At 46.8% G+C, this 18313-nt stretch overlaps 2 protein-coding genes and 1 long non-coding RNA gene across 9 annotated transcripts in view; 2 read left to right on the forward strand and 1 right to left on the reverse strand.

Moving 5' to 3' along the window:
• The window catches only part of NCKAP1L (NCK associated protein 1 like), a 77234-nt gene that overhangs the window by 44240 nt on the left and 14681 nt on the right, over positions 1-18313 (reverse strand). For all 4 annotated transcript variants that reach the window (XM_080989713.1, XM_080989715.1, XM_080989714.1 and 1 more), the window contains exons 5-16: positions 16057-16199; positions 14844-14934; positions 12482-12619; positions 11344-11392; positions 10782-10938; positions 9953-10009; positions 8713-8809; positions 6712-6821; positions 5509-5641; positions 4402-4483; positions 3290-3348; positions 485-630 (exon numbers count right to left, since the gene is read on the reverse strand). In XM_080989713.1, coding sequence (XP_080845839.1) covers positions 485-630; positions 3290-3348; positions 4402-4483; positions 5509-5641; positions 6712-6821; positions 8713-8809; positions 9953-10009; positions 10782-10938; positions 11344-11392; positions 12482-12619; positions 14844-14934; positions 16057-16199 — 1262 coding nt within the window. The remainder of the gene's footprint in view (positions 1-484; positions 631-3289; positions 3349-4401; positions 4484-5508; positions 5642-6711; positions 6822-8712; positions 8810-9952; positions 10010-10781; positions 10939-11343; positions 11393-12481; positions 12620-14843; positions 14935-16056; positions 16200-18313) is intronic.
• LOC308468544 lies at positions 4448-7572 on the forward strand. The gene is made up of 3 exons (XR_013981708.1): positions 4448-4513; positions 5500-5637; positions 7125-7572. It is a non-coding gene; the product is annotated as an uncharacterized lncRNA (long non-coding RNA).
• The window catches only part of LOC308468433 (gametocyte-specific factor 1-like), a 34283-nt gene continuing 28570 nt past the window's right edge, over positions 12601-18313 (forward strand). For 2 of the 4 annotated variants that reach the window (XM_080990630.1, XM_080990633.1), the window contains exons 1-2: positions 12615-12842; positions 17300-17415. In XM_080990630.1, the coding sequence (XP_080846756.1) occupies positions 17381-17415 (35 nt within the window). In that variant the 5' untranslated portion in view covers positions 12615-12842; positions 17300-17380. Of the gene's footprint in view, positions 12843-17299; positions 17416-17760; positions 17796-18313 lie in introns of those variants that run through there. The other 2 variants (XM_080990631.1, XM_080990632.1) reach the window with 2 other exon arrangements.

An 18313-nucleotide genomic window follows, 5' to 3' on the forward strand; every position in this document is an offset into this window, starting at 1 on the left:
CCTTTCATCCCCAATACCATTCCCATGCCTCCCACTCCCTCCTTTTTTGCAAACACCTCTGTGCCACCATTTTCATCTTTATCTCCTCCTTTTTCTTAGTCCCTTCTCCTTATTTTTCTCAACTCTCCTCAACTCACACACCCATTTCACAGACTTGCTCATCACCTCCTTAGCACAATCTGAGCTGGCAACAAACAGTACCACACTGCAGCCAGGATGGGTGTGTGAATTGGCACCCTCTTTTCTTCATTCTTTATACCCAGAGAACCTGCCTATGGTGGGGCCTTTATTTTCTAACCTTCCCTTCAAAAAAACTCCCAACATTTGCCATGTAAAACCAAACCAGACAACTATGCAAATTAAATGCATTGACTGAAATATTTTATGCCAGGATGCATGTGTTCTGCTAGCCGACATGCTCCACCCTGTGTGCCCCAAATCTGCTCTGCTGTCACTATTCCCTTCCTCCATGCCATATACACACCAGAATATAGAGAGGTCCGATGTCTCGACCATCAAGTCCTCCACAGAGTCCAGCATCTTAGTGTGAAAGACGATGAGATTCATCACCTTGGCAATGTCATGATTCTCCTGCAGTTGCAAGGGAGCCTTACTAACGCTGGTGTATGCCTAGTGGAAGGGGAAAAAAGATATTCCTTGGGAGAAAGAACCCACGCTCTCTGACACTTCACCCTAAACACTGAGAGTAGCACATTGCTGTTGTTGGCATCCCTCTGTCTCGAGACAATGGGGTGTTTTTAGGAGCGAAGCCAAACTGCTGAAGAATCACAGCACCTGCTGTGGCTGTAGAGACCAGCAACCTGTAATTGCTGCCTTCCACATTACTTTTGCTGTGTTAGCAACACTGAAGTGACCTTTCTAGGGTGCAAGCCTGGGCAGCGTGTGTAGAGGTCCTGGACTGCCCAGACAACAAGACCTCTTGGCCCTACTGATACAGTCCAAAGGAAAGCAGAGTAACACATTTGGTACCAGCTGGACGGTAGGAGTTGCTGGAAGGAGGCATACAAAAGGCCATCCAAACATCTTAGGGACTCAAGATTTGTGTAGTTTACTCCTTAGTCTTCTCCCAAACATGTCCCACAAGGCAGTGGGTATGGATTTTTCCCTGGGGAATCTTCTTGCAGGATTTTTCCTTGGGGCTTACCCCCGAAGCCTTTCTCATGAATGAGGATAGCCGCTGGGCAGCAGAGGTTTAGGATCAGAGTTGTTCTTCTCCTGGATGGGCTACCTTCCCAGGTTGACAAGCCCCAACAGCAAGATTGCTCTAAATTACAGAGTGACAGGGCCAATTCACATACACATGTACATAATTTGATCACACACTTGACTCTTCTCAACTGAACATGTGACTGTCTCAAATGAGCAATATTACATTTTGAGCGTTAATCAAAAAACAGTAAAATTGTACGTGCAGTAATTAATCTGTGATGGCTCATTTACACACACACGCTAATGCTACTCAGTCATTATGGAATATGCAGGTTCAGACCTCAGGAATGTGGAATCTACTTTTGTTATTTACTAGAGCCTTGAGATCCACCAACAAGAGGCAGGTCCAAAACAGCGACTTAGCCAGGCAAGCACATGTTAAGTGTTAAAGAACGGGATGCCTCTGAGCCCATGCTCATCCCAGGAATTTGTGATCAGTTCCCCAACCAAGCTGACAAGTGCTATGCAGGGGACTCCCCACTTACATGGAGGCTTCTGCATACATAAGTGGAACCATGTGAAGTGGGGAGCACCCTCTACACATCCTCTCTGCCGCTCTTTCTCCAATACATACCAAAAATACTGCATCCCAAAATATCCACAACTAGAACTGAAGCTCTGGGGCCGGCAGGAGGCTGGTGGACATGCAGCTACCCTGCACATCAGTTGTCAGGCAGGGAGGCTGGGCAGCCTGAGCAAAGCCCCGCTGCGCCCCCAGTCTCTTCAGGGCTTCCTCCAGCCTCACTGACATCCTCTTTGGGCCTCGGGGTGGGTCTCCTCATAAGTTATGAGGACTCTTCAGCTTTCTCCCACCATTTTCGGTTTGAATTGAATTATTTATTTCCCGGTGCCGCACATTCCTTTGACTGCACGTAAGTTGAGGGGCACCTGAACTGTACTGTACCACTCCTTTGGATATCCCCCAAAGCATTTTTTTTTTTTGGCAACTGAATTTAGGAAAGACTGGAGGTTTTTTAATTGTTGCCACTGTTAAGACAATGGCAGAAGTCAGAAAGCCAATCCACTACCATAGATGTACCAGATAAATCAGAATACACAAACAGAGAGAGAAACAGACAGACAGAACTTTAGCTGAAGCATCAAGAAATGCTTCTTGATGACAGGAACAGCATTTGTCAATAGAAAGGTCACCTGAGGTCTTCAAACAAAGGCTGGGCAGCCTTGATGCACCTAACAGGGATGTATATTGAAGCTGGCAAAGGCTGAAGGGCCAACAACTTAGACTTTGCATGGTTACATGTCTTTAGCCCCAGGTGAAAGCCTTCCTCTTTACACAGGCCTTTGGTCATTAAATAATCTATGGCCTGTTAGATGGGGGGGGCTGTTATTTGGATTGTTATTATTATGCTATCTATTATTATGCTCTGTATTACTTTTTTAAAAATGCTCTGTAAATTATGTTCTTAATGCTCTACACTGCCCTGGCTTCTTTAGATAAAGGGTGGTATATAAATCAATCAATCAATCAATCAAATAAATAAATAAATAAATAAAAATAAAATTATGTATTTCCAGGCTAGCAGCACAGGCAAAAGACTCTTTAGCCCCTACTTACTCAGTGTGCGAACTGCAACACAAGGTTTGTCATGTCAGAGTGATTCACAGTTATACCTCATTCAGAGCCCTCCCGCATGAGAGCAGCCTGGCTCCATGGGGCATCTGCAGTCTCCCAGCACCAACAACAGATAAAGCAGGAAAAGGTTTAAATACATGGGGAAGGAGGAGACTTGGGCAGCTTGTTTTGTCTGTTGTTTACCTCTTCATACCTCTCTCCTTAAGCAGCTAATTTTCCCTGCTTCTCCTCCTCCCAACTTCTAGGAAAAAATAGATTTCAAATGGGGATAACCAAGACCAGCCAGCACTCCCCTATGTGTTTGACTGTGATCCCCTCCAGATGCCCCAGCCCCTCGGCCAAGCAGGCAGCATGCTAAGTCCTAAGAGGCAGCAAGGTCTCCCACTGCACAGGACACACAGGTCTCCACCGGCATGTTGCTGGGGCAGAAGAGGAAGGGGAGCAAATCCTGGCAAAGAATCTTACCTGCAGCCTGAACCAGTCCAGCCGCAGCCCAGAAAATTCAAATTTCTTCTTCTCCTCAACTGCAAAGAAGAAAAGTATTTAACAGAGGCAAAGCTGCTAGAAAGAGCCACAGGGGTCTCTCCCACAATTCAAAGGCCTTACAGATGAGAACATTTAGGATGAAATGCAGTGGGAAGACAGGCCTCCTCCTAGAAAAATGATTTGCCTTCTAACAGCCCTGTCTAAAGGAGTTTATAAGGAGTTTAAGTACCATCCCTTTGTTCTGGGATGCAGTGGGTTCCGTTTTTACTTGCACCTACAACCTGTCCTTATGGGACGCAGGTGGTGCTGTGGTTTAAACCACAGAGCCTCTAAGGCTTGCTGATCGGAAGGTCGGTGGTTCGAATCCCCGCAACGGGGTGAGCTCCCGTTGCTCAGTCCCTGCTCCTGCCCACCTAGCAGTTCGAAAGCACGTCAAAGTGCAAGTAGATAAATAGATACCACTCCGGTGGGAAGGTAAACAGCGTTTCTGTGCGCTGCTCTGGTTCGCCATAAGTGGCTTAGTCTTGCTGGCCACATGGCCCGGAAGCTGTCTGCAAATGCCGGCTCCCCCGGCCTGTAGAGCGAGATGAGCGCTGCAACCCGTGTCATCCATGACTGGACCTAACGGTCAGGGGTCCCCTTTACCTTTTACAACTTGTCCTTACACCAAACGCCAACAGCTTTGCTCTAGGCATCAGGACCCTGTCAACTCCTCGTTAGTATAGTGGTAAGTATCCCTGCTTGTCACACGGGAGACCGGGGTTTAATCCCCAATGGGGAGACCACTGACCTTTATGACTCATCAGGACCCTGTCAAATCCACACATAGCCTTGAATGTGGGTCAGCCTCTGGGGTCAACTCTCAGAAGCCAAAGCCGGCAGAGCTTCCTTCAGCCAGAAAGATTTTCCCCACCCCACTGCTAACACAAGTAGGATTCAAAAAAACCACACAAATTATGCACAACTTGCCAAATATATTCCAATCACAAAGCCTAATCCTCCCTTGGCACTCAATTTGAGTTACTCTTGTACAGGAAGGGTTAAAATGCCCACATCCATCCATAGCAACCTCCAGCTGACACAATAATTACCTTGCTTGATGGTTAGGGATGAGAGTGAGTTCACAAAGGATGACATAATCACAGACTCCTCTTCAGGGCACACGGTCAGGTCCTGCAAGAGGCAATAGGGCTCAGAGACGAGGCTAGTGCTTTATTTGCATTTATATACAGTAGCTTGTTTGCAATGGATTTCAGTGAATGTGATTATTTAATGAATTGATGTGCCAGTTTTAAACCTGTACATCCCTTGAGTGTCTTTGGGCAGTGAGGCTACTCATAAGCTCAAGAAATGATGGCCTCAGGACAAGGATATAATCCCAGAGTGCCCCCTTTGTTCTCTTGTATAATTTCTGGCTTGTGAATTGTGGGGAGGCCTGGGATGTTTTGTCTCCGTAGGCAAAAACGTGTTGCCCCCACCCCCAGCAGATCTGGTACCTCTCCCTGCCCCACCGCTGTGTCCACACTGCCACCATGACACAATGGCAGGGGTGAGGGCGTGTTAGTGCTGAGGGCAAGGGCACTGTGGTGGCAGCAACAGTGGCACAGGTGAAGCTGTGGCACGGCTGTTAGTGGTGCAACAGCAGGAGCAGGGGTTGCCCTGTCCACCCAGGGCAAATTGCTTCACCCTACTTCATGCGAGCACCCGCCTTGTGAACAGGATTCTGTTCTACAGCATCACAGCAGACTGTGTCAAGCTGCTTTATACCATGCCAGCCTGTTGGTCCATTTCAGCCTTGCCCAGCCTGATGCCCTCCAGAATAGATGTTCTTGGACTATAACACCCATCATCGCTGAAGGGAGCTGTAATTCAAAATATCTGTAGGGGACTGGGTTGAGAAAAGCTGCTCTTTTTGCATTGTGAAGGTTCGACTAGATGAGGCTTTTGGACCCTTCCAACCCTACCATTCTTATGGGATCTGGGAACCTGGAGATTGCCAGAACTATTTGCATGCAAAGCATGCACCCCTAACACTGATATATGCCTAATTTGTAGCATTTTTATCATTCTCTGTCCATTCTCTCCTTTCTCACATCTGTTTGGTACTAAGGAATCTCACTGGAATTGGGAGCTCCTAGATACTACCACCCATAATCCCACCAACCACACGTCTTCCTCCTTCCTTGCAGCTCCCATACCTGGATAATGCTGCTGAGCACCTGGGCATCGAAGTGCGACAAGTACTGCACATGGTAGCGCTGGAGGATATTTTGGTGCCGTCGGACGAGGCGACGGAGCTTTTCCATCAGAAACAGCAGCTCAGCCAGGTAGCTATTGTTGAGAGGCAGGACAGAACATTGGTTGGCTTATTTAAAACATTTGGAACCCCACCTTTCCTTATAAAAAGGCAGCTGACGAATTTTAAAAAAATGAACACAAAAAATAGTGGGGCGAGGAAGAACACACAGTCCCACAGTACACCTACAGAATCATTTCAGCAGATTAATAAACGAATACAATAAATAAAGCAGCCAACTACAACCCAAATGCCTTCTTAAAAAAGGAGATTAAGACTAACTTTCAGAATGCCATTGAAGGGGGGATAGATGAGACTTTGGATGAAATATAAGGAGAGGATAGCTCAGTTGGTTAAGCGTGTGGTGCTGGTAAGGGCAGTGTTGCAGGTTTGATCTCTGTATGGGCAGCTGCATAATCCTGCATTGCAGGGAGTTAGACTCAATGATCCCCAGGGTCCCTTCCAACTCAACAATTTTGTGATTCTATGAACTCGGTGTCCTAGTATGCTGTATGTGTGAGGTTCCCTTGGCTGTTAACACCTACAAAGACACACCTCTGACCTGCCAGCCTGGATACAATACTCCCCAAGTTCATGCCAGAGGAATTTTACCTAATTCCGACAAGCATTAGCTTCTTCCCTTCCCTCCATTCTCACATGGCACTGCCCCAAAATGTGAGACCAAGGAGAACTGTTGTAATCCCCCCTTCTAGCCAGCTCTTAGGGGTACAGAAGCTGCATCCTCCTTTTCACGGGTTCACTCTGCGCTACATGGTCAAGAACTGGAGAGGGGGCAAGATCCATCTGTGCTCAACATGCTGGCATCCATCTCCTCCACCCCATCTTCAAGCCACACCCCCGTTCTTGGAAATCACCCGATCAGTACATGTCATAAAAAGATTTGTGGGAAAGAAAAAACATCACACAAAGAGACATTTCAGGGGCAGGAAAATTGGACTCTAATTCTAGAACAGATGCAGACATAGAACTTTTTAATATCGGAATGTAATTATGATTTGTGTATTGGTTTTGTGTTTCAGGGTCACGTGTATATATGATGATTATTCATAAATAGTTTAAGCAAAAAAACCACCCAAATCAGTACCTGTCAGTGAATTCCTCTGGGTACTTGCTCTTGCTAACATGTTCACTGTGTCGGCAAAGCCAGGTTACCTCATCACGGCAGAACGACAAGGCCATGAAGACATAAACAGCCTGTTGTGGGGGGGAAAGGGAGAAGGGACTTTATGAGACAAATATTCCCTCCCTTCAAATCAGTAAGGCCAACTCAAGAAAGGGATGTTCAATATGGCCCAACACTGCACATTAACTTTTTAAAAAGCTATTCTGTTCTACTTAGCCGATGTCCTTGAATTGTGTATTGTATAATGAGAAGCCTAAAACGGGGGCGGGGGGGCGGGGGGGGAGATCCATCATGCAAATTAATGACATTTGTTGATTGCAGCTTGTTCTGGCTTACATTTTCCTGTGCTTCAAATTTTCCTTTTGCTACTGTAGTGATGAAGGAGAAAGGGAACATGGAATAGGAGAGACCTGAGAGGACCATCAATATGCAAAGATGAGAAAAGCAGAAGGGTAAAAACTGGAAACATAAATACTTATGCATGGAATAGATCTACATAGATCTATAAATACATAAATGTTCCTATACAGGATTTCTTTCCTCACACACGCAACACACACATACCGTCCTGGAAACTCTCAGTGCCATTTTCCCTCAAGCTCTGCCTGACTGGAAGAAAACCTGCTGGAAGGAAGAGAAGCAGTGGGGAGGGGAGCTGCCTTTGCCATCTAAATCGCACTTTTCATTTTACTCATGACTGGAGCAGCCGGTGGTTAAAAGTTGCAACCCGCTGCATATAGTTTGGCTTGTAGTGACTGCTGTAGATGCCCTTGGGACTGCTCAGATACATTATAAAGATAAAGCAACCAGGAAAGCTGGAAATATGATGGTTTGTTTTTAGTAAAAGCTTTGATTCTCAAGAGGCAGAAACTACATGAATTTCAGGATAAAAACAGGCACTGCTTTTTGGACAACCCTTCCTGCCCTACCCCTTTCTACTGTGGTTTTGTATGATGTCAAAAAATAAGCCACTATAGGTAAGGACCACATTCGTATCAAGTCAGACTCAAATACAAGGTCAACACAGCATTTGGCAGCAACATGGGGTAAAGGGTCCTCAGTGCTGGTGCCCCAGTTTTGGGACAGTTTCCCTGCTATGACAGGGGTCAAGACTGATGAGTTGTCAGTGTCAGCTGAAGACTTGGCTGTTCACCCAGGCTTGGCTGGAGTTTAACGTCAGGTGCATGGTTGTGATTATTCAGATTGAAATTCACCTTCTTCTGGTTCTGCACTGTTTTTACGCTGTGGTTTTATGTTAACATTTCATTATTTTGATTTGAAAATCGATCTATAATTGCTTGTTTTCAATTAACAGGTAATAAATATGTATACTGTCAGGGAACTGCCATCAGTACTGGAGGGGGAGCGCAAAAGCCAGAGGGATTCCAGAGAGCATCCAGGGATTGGGAGAAGCAACCCATCTTCTGGGGAGGAGAATCAGTGTAGCACCAGTGGAGAAGGGGGGCTGGTGGGGGAAGTGGCGAGGCGATCCCATGACTCCTTGCTTGGGACCAGCGGAGAGACTAGAGGTCCTCCGTTGCCCACGCCCTCCCTGCGCGGGAGGCTTTCACACAGAGAGGGTAGGCGGAGACTAGGCGTCAAAGAGCTTCTTTGCTGAAAAAAGTTTAAGAAACGCCCACTCACAGATTCTGCCAGCGATTGAGTCAGCCACGGGCGAGTGGCTGTCCAGACAGAGGAGGTTCACTTTGGGAGCCCAGCCAGGTGTTTGCACCCAGCCAAGAAGATAGGCACCTGCTTACGCACGAGCAACCCCCTTAGGAACCATTACATATACACACCCTTACATTTGGCTTCCTCTTCCCAGGCACACTTACACAGGCAAATGCATAGAGGTGCGCGCGCACACACACACACACACGTGTGTTTGCCCACTTGCCCAACTCAAACACATCATGCATGCAAGACTGTCTTCTCCCACATTCCCAGCTCTTGTCTACTTGCCTTTGGCCCCAAAAGCCCTGGCTCATTGGCCAGAATGGTCTCCATCTCCCGTACAGCATTCCTCAGGAAATGGCGCCGACCTCGATGCAGCTGCCCACTGTCAAGACACCGCTGGAAGGTTCATACATGAAGATGACAGCTGCCCCATGCCCCATCTGACACACCACAAGCAGCAGCAAATGACAACGCCCAGCTACTCAGTCAAGATACATAGTACCCAAAGCTGGTCAAGTTATTTTGGAACTAGAGGCAGAAAATTGCAATAAAAGCACCATCATCTATTAAATGACAAACAATTGGATGCCCTCGCATGAGGCCTAGAATTGTCCACCAAATGCTCAGGCTGGGCAGACTCCTAGATGTGCTGTGCAATAGATGAGGGAGCAGGTGGATGGCAGGACCTCAGAGGGAACATGCAGGAGGAGCTGCAGAAAAGTGGGGCTACCTTTCCCCCTTCTCCAAAGGAGATTTATGGTGCAATCCTTTACATGTCTATTCAGGAATTAGTCCCACTAACTTCAGTGGGGCTTCAAAGTGGGAGCAAGTGCATACGACAGTGATGGCTAACCCCTGTTTTGGAAGTCTGATCCAGTCCTCTAAGCAGATTTTACAAGCCCTCCAAGAACCGACTGATTTTGGTAGTGGTGGCAGAAACATATATAACAAAGCAGACACAGCTAGAGGGTGGGCAGAGTTCAGTTTTTCCAATGGGGAGTCAAAGTGTCCCCTTCCTGGCCACTAGACCCATCACTGGATGAGGTGAGCAGACAGGGAGCTTGTGTCTTAACAGCTTCTTTGCACAGATAGCTAATGAGGTCAAGTGTCTGTGTGTGCCTGAGCGTGTGGGATGGATACACCCAGTTTTAGCCACCCCTGTCCCTGGCCTGCTCCCCCACCCAGAAGGTTGGCCATGGCTGAAAGCAGCGAGATGCCAAAAAGGGTTAGTAACCCCTGATGTACAGGACCACAGACTAGTTTATAAGGCAAATGGTGGCAACTTCAGTAACAAAGGGCAGCTGGTGGAATACAATGAAGAAATAGGGATGATGGGGACATCAGTCAAATGGGGCTGAGAAGCAAATTTCAGACATGAGGGGAAAGGTAAAACTAGTGAGGCAAAGTATTAAGCAGAAGAGATCTGGTTATCTACTAGGAAAACCCTGGAGCAGACAAAGTGCAGACTTAGGCAGTAGCACGGCAGACAAAGCAATGAGCAAGAATGAAAAAGGGTCGTTCCTACCTGTTTGCTACAGCGTGTTCTTTGCATTCTTTGATATCAGCTATGCGTTTTCCATAACTGTGCAGAGAGAGAGAGAGACACTGAGATCACAGCCAACCCCCTCCAAAACATTATGTTGTGTTCTGTTGCTTCGTCCATCCAAGCAGAGCCAACTTTGTGCAAGGACAAGTTTTCTAAAAAATTGAATGATTTTTAAAATCCAGTGGCACACTGGCAAACCCTTCACTTTAAAATGGCTACACCAAGGCTTTCTTGTCTCTTGTGATGTTTTCCAGGACAAGCTACAGCTCAGGAGCAGAGAACATACTGTACATGCAGAAGGTCAAAAGTTCAATCCAGGGCATTTGCAGATAAAGATGTCAGGAAGAAAGTATGGGAAAGGCCTGCATTTGACTCTCTGGACAGCAACTGCCAGTCACAATCAGCAGTACTGGCCGTGAAGGACAGAAGGTGTGACTCAGTGGATGGCAGTTTCATGTATACAGAGGGTGAACAAATACAAAACAGGAGGATGCTCCCACTCATAAGCACATTTATAACTTGCCTTTCCTCCAAGGAGCTCAAGGTGGTATGCACAGCCCTTCATCAACCCTCACCCCCATTTTATCCTCACAACAACCCTGTGAGGTAGGTTAGTCTAAGAGTTGGCAATTTACCCAAGCCTCACCCAAGTGAGCTTCATAGTCAAGTGGGAATCTGGATCCAGGTCTTCCCAGTCATAGTCTTCACAACTGTACCACTCCTGTGCTACTAACATTAGTGTAAAAGAGGGGATTCAAACCTGCCAAAATTTGCCTGTTGGTCTATCTCACCTCCACAGGTCTCTTACCCTTTGATGCTGCTGAAGGCCTCCTCCGCCACTTTGTGAATAGAAAGCACTTCATCCCGTACTAGAGCAATGTAGAGAGAGCCACGGAGAGCTGCCCGCCACAGATCCAGACAGCTTTGGGTAGAGCCCAGGCAGCTGTGGCACAGCAAGAACCCAACTGCAGGGGTAGAAGATGGTCAAAGGCAAGGATAAGGAAGCAATGGACACCGACCCTCCCTGCTCCGTACAGCAGCTAGCCCCTCCCTGCCACCCACTTCCAGGAGCAAAATGAATTGTGCAAATCAAGCAAATGCATTACAAACCATAGCGTTTCTTGCCCTAGAATTTACCTGGGTGCTAAGTTTGTGAGGCAGGGGGTGGGGAACCCAGAACGCAAGCATATGTCTGCCTATGCCCACTGCGGCCAATGGAGATGATCTTGGACAATTTCTGCACCTTTTGGCTATGATTATCCAGTTCTGGATAAGATTTCTTGCTATACTGAGTCAAGGTTCCAGGTTGACCATCCAGCCTGGATCCTCCCCAGCCTACCAGATCAGCAAAGAACAATGTGTCGACTTACTCACAATCCATCGCTCAAGAACCTCCAGAGAAAGGTATTCACAGGCCATCTGGGAACAGGAAAGAAATATGAGTTTTCTGCCTACAGAAATCTGGTATCATCATCTTCCTTCCTAAATACTCAGTGCCTCTACTAAGGTTTTTTAATGTGTGCAGCATAATTTTCTACGAGGTCTGGAGTAGCAAGGCCTCATTGGGTGCACATGGGAACCATTTGGTAGAACAGCCAGCATTACAGTCTGCCGCAGCAGTTCACTCTCTTGCTTAGAGGTGGGGGGAACTCAGGCCTGCAGCACTCCAGACTCCCTTTTTGCAGCCTCTGGGACTCTCCCCAAGCCATATCTCTTCCCAAGGCCAAACCCCTTCTCTCTAGGTCACCCCCTTCACTGACCCTGCTTGGGGCCTTTTTCAAGTGCCCGGAACCATGGTAATACCTCTTGCTTGCCCACATAGAACCTTAACTTGTCTGTAGGTGGAAAGTAGCCCACTGTACAAACTGAAGATTCACATCCATTACCCTGCTCTCTTTTCTGTCTCTGTGGCCTCACCCTCTTGTGGCATCATGATTGAGGGGGCCGGGGCCGTGATTGAGAGGGCCAGGGCCATGCTACATCGGCGCACCCTACAACATGCACACATGACGCCAGTGCCCTCCTGCAGCCTGCACAAGTGATGATGTGTCATGGGGGACATGAGCACACCCCACAGTTGTGTGCACGGCTGCTGCAGAACTTTGAGGGGCCCAGCCCCTTCATTGAAAATCACTTGGTGCGCCGGGGTGGCATGTGCTCACCCGCACCCTGCGGGCTGCCCACAAAGCACTGCCATCAAACTGGTTCCGCATCCCTGCTCTAGCTCAACTGCCAATAGTAACAGAACTTGTCAGCATTATAGCCTCAGTGACATCACAATCAGCTTGCACTGCATGCTGGGAAACAGTGACTTATCTCACTGAAGTCCGTTGAAACTCAAGAAACATCTACAAGAGGGCAGAGCCTGCATATATGAGCTCTGTAAAAGGCAGCACTGCTGATCCAAAATGCAGGCCTCTGATTTTAAGATGGTCCAGAAAGCCAGAGTTTGGGCTGTGCTGGAGAGGTAGCAAAAGTGTCACTGTCTCTATACATGGACACGCTCACCGTGTCTGAACTGGCAGGAGCTAGCATGTTCGCGGGGTTGCTGATCAGACTGAAGAGTTGGTCACTTCGCCACTGATCAGCTGAGTGGTTTCTACGGGCGAAGAGGAAGTGCAGCGAAAGAAGTGCATTGCTCACAGCCTGGAAAGAGAACTCTGTTAGCAGCAGGAAATGACAAAACGCAGAGAGACAGAGAGAGAGAGAGAAGAAAGCAGAACTACATGTTACCCTTGGCACACATGACATGAAGAAGCATCAAGCAGGTGGGAGGAACACTTAAATCTTCCCATACTTGCTTTTTCTCTCTTGCAAATGCTCCCCTGGAGGAATTTCCCCCACAGCTCAGCTTCAGCCAGATTTACAGGTATTTACAAGGGAAAGTTAAGTATCCACTGGTCACCCACTACTTCTCCCCTACAAGTGCCCCACACTTATGTGTTTTCCTCAACTTGTACTCTACCCACAGATGGCAAAATATCATCCAAATATTAACCGAAATTTTTAACTGGATTGACCAATTCTGCAACACAGACACATTCACCTAACTCCTGCTTGATTTGGGATCATCCAGTGTTTGCTCAAAAGCTGAATAAATTTGTCCTCCTTCCTCCCCTATCCCTTCTCTACCCTGCCCCGCCCCCCTCCAGCATGTGGATGACTTAATTATTAGCTTTTCTGGTTTTGCAGTTTACCTACTTCCCTCTTTTTTACTTCCTGTTCCAGTCACGGCTGCCACCAAAACTCCCCACACATTTCTCAAAATGTTATTTGTATACACTTGTGAAGCAGCAAAAGAAAAGGGAAGAAGCTCACAGTAAGAACTGTAATTGGGCTACCTTCAGCCAACACCATGAGAAATTGGAGCAAAGAATGTTCATTCTCTCCAACCAACTACAGAACCACATTCACCTCCATGGAACCACAATTCAGAGGTACACCACATGCTTTGCACACATCAGTTCCCAGGTTCTGAGGTGGTGGGCTCTCCTTCCTTGGGGATTTTTAAGCAGAGGTTGGATGGTCATTTGTCATGGGTGCTTTAGTTGAGATCCTGCATTGCAGGGGTTTGGAATAGATCCCTTCCAACTCTACCATTCTATGATTCTACAAGGTGTGACCGGAAAGTTTGGTGAATGGTAACAGAAATCGGACAGTGAGAAATATTTGAACATACGTTACAGGCCTTCAAAGTAGGCCCCTTCTGATACAATGCACCATTGACAACATTCGTAGAACTGTTAGAAACTTCTGGAAAAGTCCTCTTTTCGTACTGCTTTCAGTTCCCTGGTCACAGCAGCTTGGACATGTGAAATGTTGGAAAATCTGTGCCCTTTCATAGCAGATTTCATCTTTGGAAAAAGAAAGAAATCTGATAGGGCCAGATGGGGAGAATATGGAGGGTGGGACAACTCAGTAACCATTTCACACGGAATTTGCAATTCTTCCATCATCATTCGGATGGACAAACGCTGATCCCACTTCAATAACTCATGAACTCTGTCGACATTTGCCGTCGTTCTGCTCATCAACCGTCTGCCAGACCGAGGGTCATCTTCAATGGTTGCCTCCCTTCATGGAAACGCTTAAACCACTCACACACTGGCTTTTGAGTTACAGCTTCATCTCCGTACACAATTGTGAGCATTTCGTGGGTTTCTGATCATAGAATCATAGAATCATAGAATCATAGAGTGGGAAGAGACCCCAAGGGCCATCGAGTCCAACCCCCTGCCAAGCAGGAAACACCATCAGAGCACTCCTGACATATGGTTGTCAAGCCTCTGCTTAAAGACCTCCAAAGAAGGAGACTCCACCACACTCCTTGGCAGCAAATTCCACTGTCGAACAGCTCTTACTGTCAGGAAGTTCTTCCTAATGTTTAGGTGGAATCTTCTTTCTTGCAGTTTGGATCCATTGCTGATGCTGACTGTATGTTCGAATATTTCTTGCTGTCCAATTTCTGTGACCACTCACCGAACTTTCCAGTCACACCTTGTATGTTCAATTCCTCACATCTCTAACAAAAGGGATCTCACAGGACCAAGCACTGGGAAAGATGTTGGAGAGCCACTGCCAGTCAGACTCTACAATTTGACAAGACTAGATGAGCCACTGGTCTGATTCAGGACAAAGCTTAATGATACTGCACAAAAACCAACACTCTCATTCTTGAGAACACAGCAACACATGCAGGAAGAATGCGTGTTACAAAATCATAACGTGAATCTAGATGTGCTAAGAAGTTAATGGAGATAGAGTCTAATGCTGAGACCCCAACACCAGGCCTGTGGGCACCACACTGTCCTCATACACTTTCTTTTGGTGCCTCCCAAGCCTCCCACTTCATTCTTTATTTTAATCTCACCTTGGTATGGGGCCCAAACTCTTCCATCAGCTTGCGCAAGGGATTCTCATACTCCAGTATCATCTGACCCAACCGAGGGAAACTGGCATCACTATAGCCAAATAAGGAATGAGTCAGAGGTGTTTGCCAGCAACAGAAACCCTCCTCCATCACTGACAGTGCCCACCCATTTCACTGCAAGAGCATGACAAGTGCTCCAATGACAGAAGCCCTGGCCTCCAGAGAACCTTATTGGGACAATCCAGGCAACAACACAAAACACAGGAGAATGCAACACCTGGTCTCCAAAAGTGTGGGAGGGTGGCCTTGCAGGAGAAGGGATTCTCATGCTGTGGTGATGACAGGATTATGGGGTGGGATTGGCCTATTTGACTGCTTTGTTCTTTCTTTCCTTCTTGAAGATGTGTGCTCCCATACTGGTGGTGGGGTGAGGGGAATAAAGAAAAGCAAGGGGATTGCTGAGGAGGAGGTGGAAGCCTGGCTGGTGTTTCTCCTCCAGGATAAGAGACGACTTGAGTGCTGCTGGTGGAAAGGGGCATCATGGAGTGCCCTGTTTCTAGAAAATTTGCAGAAACAAATCAAAAGCATTGTTTTGTAAATTTCTCAAAAGGGTGAAGGCATGGCAGAATGAAATGTGTGGGTCACCACCACCAACAGTGTCACAGGTATCTATGACATTTGCACAAGGACATTCCATGCAATCCTTTTGCTAAGGAGGAAAGCAGAGGGAGGAACTGTGTTTTCCATATCAAAATACTAGTGTTTAATGCAATTACCTTTCAACAGATGGGCTAGCTTGGGGGGCATAGGAGTGGGGGGGGGAGTAATTTGTTTATTTACATTCCTTATTAGCGGCTCTTCAACCAAAGCTCCCATAACACTTTACAAAGCAAAAACAATACTAATACAGAATAAAAGAAATAATTTGCATTTGAATCTCCCACAAAAGCCAAACAACAACAGAACATCTGGAAAGGCCCATATCTTTGAGAAAATGGTAGGTTTCAGCTACAGATGGCATATTTAGGTTAAAAGTTAGGAATGGTCTTTTAACTATAATAGCATACAATAGCAAAATAGCTGTTGGGGTGGGGAAGTGTTACCTCCTCCTCAATACTTGTCAAGAGAAGGCCAGACATCCACCTGTTAGGGATTGCTATAGGCATTAGGAATGCACTATTGGGCCAAGGGAGTGGAATATATGGACACTGACCCTGATCCATGGATCATCTCATGGGTACACTGGTACAGGCCAATCAGGGCTTTGCGGTCATCAATACGAGAAAGGAGTAAGATGGCAGATGCGTAGGTGACAATCAGGTCAAGGTAATTCTTGGTGAAGTCATAGTTTAGATGCTGCCGAAGGAAAGAAAAAAAGTCAGTTTTATTTATCTGATAAAAAGGGAAATGTATTGACATCTTCGTCAACTCTGGGCAGACTCCTGGCAGCAGCACTTTTCTTAGAATCTCAGCACAATCTGCTCAGATAAGGAATGGTGGACCTGTGGCTCTCAAGATGTTATTGGGACTATAAGGTAAAGGTAAAGGTACCCCTGCCCGTACGGGCCAGTCTTGACAGACTCTAGGATTGTGCGCTCATCTCACTCTATAGGCCGGGAGCCAGCGCTGTCCGGAGACACTTCCGGGTCACGTGGCCAGCGTGACGAAGCTGCTCTGGCGAGGCAGCACAGCACACAGAACGCCGTTTACCTTCCCGCTGGTAAGCGGTCCCTATTTATCTACTTGCACCCGGGGGTGCTTTCGAACTGCTAGGTTGGCAGGCGCTGGGACCGAGCAGCGGGAGCGCACCCCGCCGCGGGGATTCGAACCGCCGACCTTTCGATCGGCAAGCCCTAGGCGCTGAGGCTTTTACCCACAGCGCCACCCGCGTCCCTTCATTGGGACTATAATTCCCATCATTCCCAGCTACTGGCAATATGGAGTTATAGTCTCAACAACACCTGGAAGTTCACAGGTTCCACATCCCTTATCTAAGCAGATTGTGATGGGATTGTAAGGCATTCCTCATTCCCTGTCTTAGACAATGGCTCACTTTGTGTGAGTCTCCAAGCCATGTTGGAGGATTGTGAATGAGCCTAAAGGCTGCATGAACCTCCCTCCTCTCTGACACGCAGCTTCTCTCTTACTTTCCTGTTTTAGCAGTAGCCATAGTTTGCCACAATGTACCAAGTGTCAACCACAATTAGTATTTTCCTTCCACTGCCAGAATAAAAAATGCATTTAAATTCTAGTTTCCAATTCTTTCCGGAGGAAAAACACTAAGCCATAATTTGCCAGTTCAGACATTGGGGCAAACTATGGTTAGCACTAAACAGACACTAGGTGGAGTCTTGCTTCCGGCTGATGAATTAAGTGCTACTTTGAGGGCTACAAAAGTTAGTTAGTTGTGAAGAACAGGCACTTCAAAATTCAAAATACTTTTCTTTTAATGGCAGAAGGAAGAGGAGATCAATCCCTCCCAATGAGTGCAAGACAAGCTGAAAGGGGAAGGTGGAGCTCTGCTAAGTCTAACTTCTATGCTGCAAGATCAGTTCAGCAACAGACTTGAGAGGTAACGAAATGAAAATCTCCTTACTTGGACATTTTAAAAAAATGTACTAGAGAACATTTATTCATCTCCTTGCCCAGCCCTTCCAAACCTATGATTCATGGAAAAAAGACACAGTTCCTCAAGCATTCATGTGTTGGATGAATCATACTGACAGTTCAGTTAGCAAACTGTCAATAGCCAAAAAGTTTGAATTGTGGTCCATTTGCACCTATAACAGCTTCCCTATGAAGTCCAACAGCAGCTTTCAGGAAGTGGTGTTTTCATCAGGAAAAGGAATGGGAAGAAAGCTTCCATTTTCCTCTCCACATACTGAGGACATTCACTTCCTGTCCAGAGCTAGAGCTGGGAATTTAAGGATCCATGCTTGGCTGCCCCTTGTGGTAAGTCACTCAGGAAAAGGGCTCTAACTTCCTTCTAGGCTCTGGTAAGACTTTGCCCAGCCAGGCAGCCCACTGATTTATCCTCACCTGATAGGGATCTATCAAAGCTTTCAGGTCAGGCTTGAGTTTTGCTTGGGTAGCAGGAGCAGTGACGATTTCTGCTATAGCTGGTTCCTATCTGCTCAACTCCTTACTGCCTTGCTGCCTCCTTATTCCCACCCAACTGACTTACTTTTTCTTTTTTAAAATAATTTTTATTAATTTTGAATTACAAAAATCCAATATAAGCTTTATAATATCAATACCAAAATACAATTACAATTCAAATACAAATCCATCACATGGCCAATTATAAAATTTAGGTGGCTCCCCGCATGCTGGACTTCAAGGTCTACTAGTTCCCTTTCACAGAATCATAGAGTTGGAAGAGACCACAAGGGCCATCGAGTCCAACCCCCTGCCAAGCAGGAAACACCATCAGAGCACTCCTGACATATAGTTGTCAAGCCTCTGCTTAA

This window comes from Podarcis pityusensis (genome assembly GCF_964106645.2).
Source record: "Podarcis pityusensis genome assembly, chromosome: 2".
NCBI lineage: Eukaryota > Metazoa > Chordata > Lepidosauria > Squamata > Lacertidae > Podarcis > Podarcis pityusensis.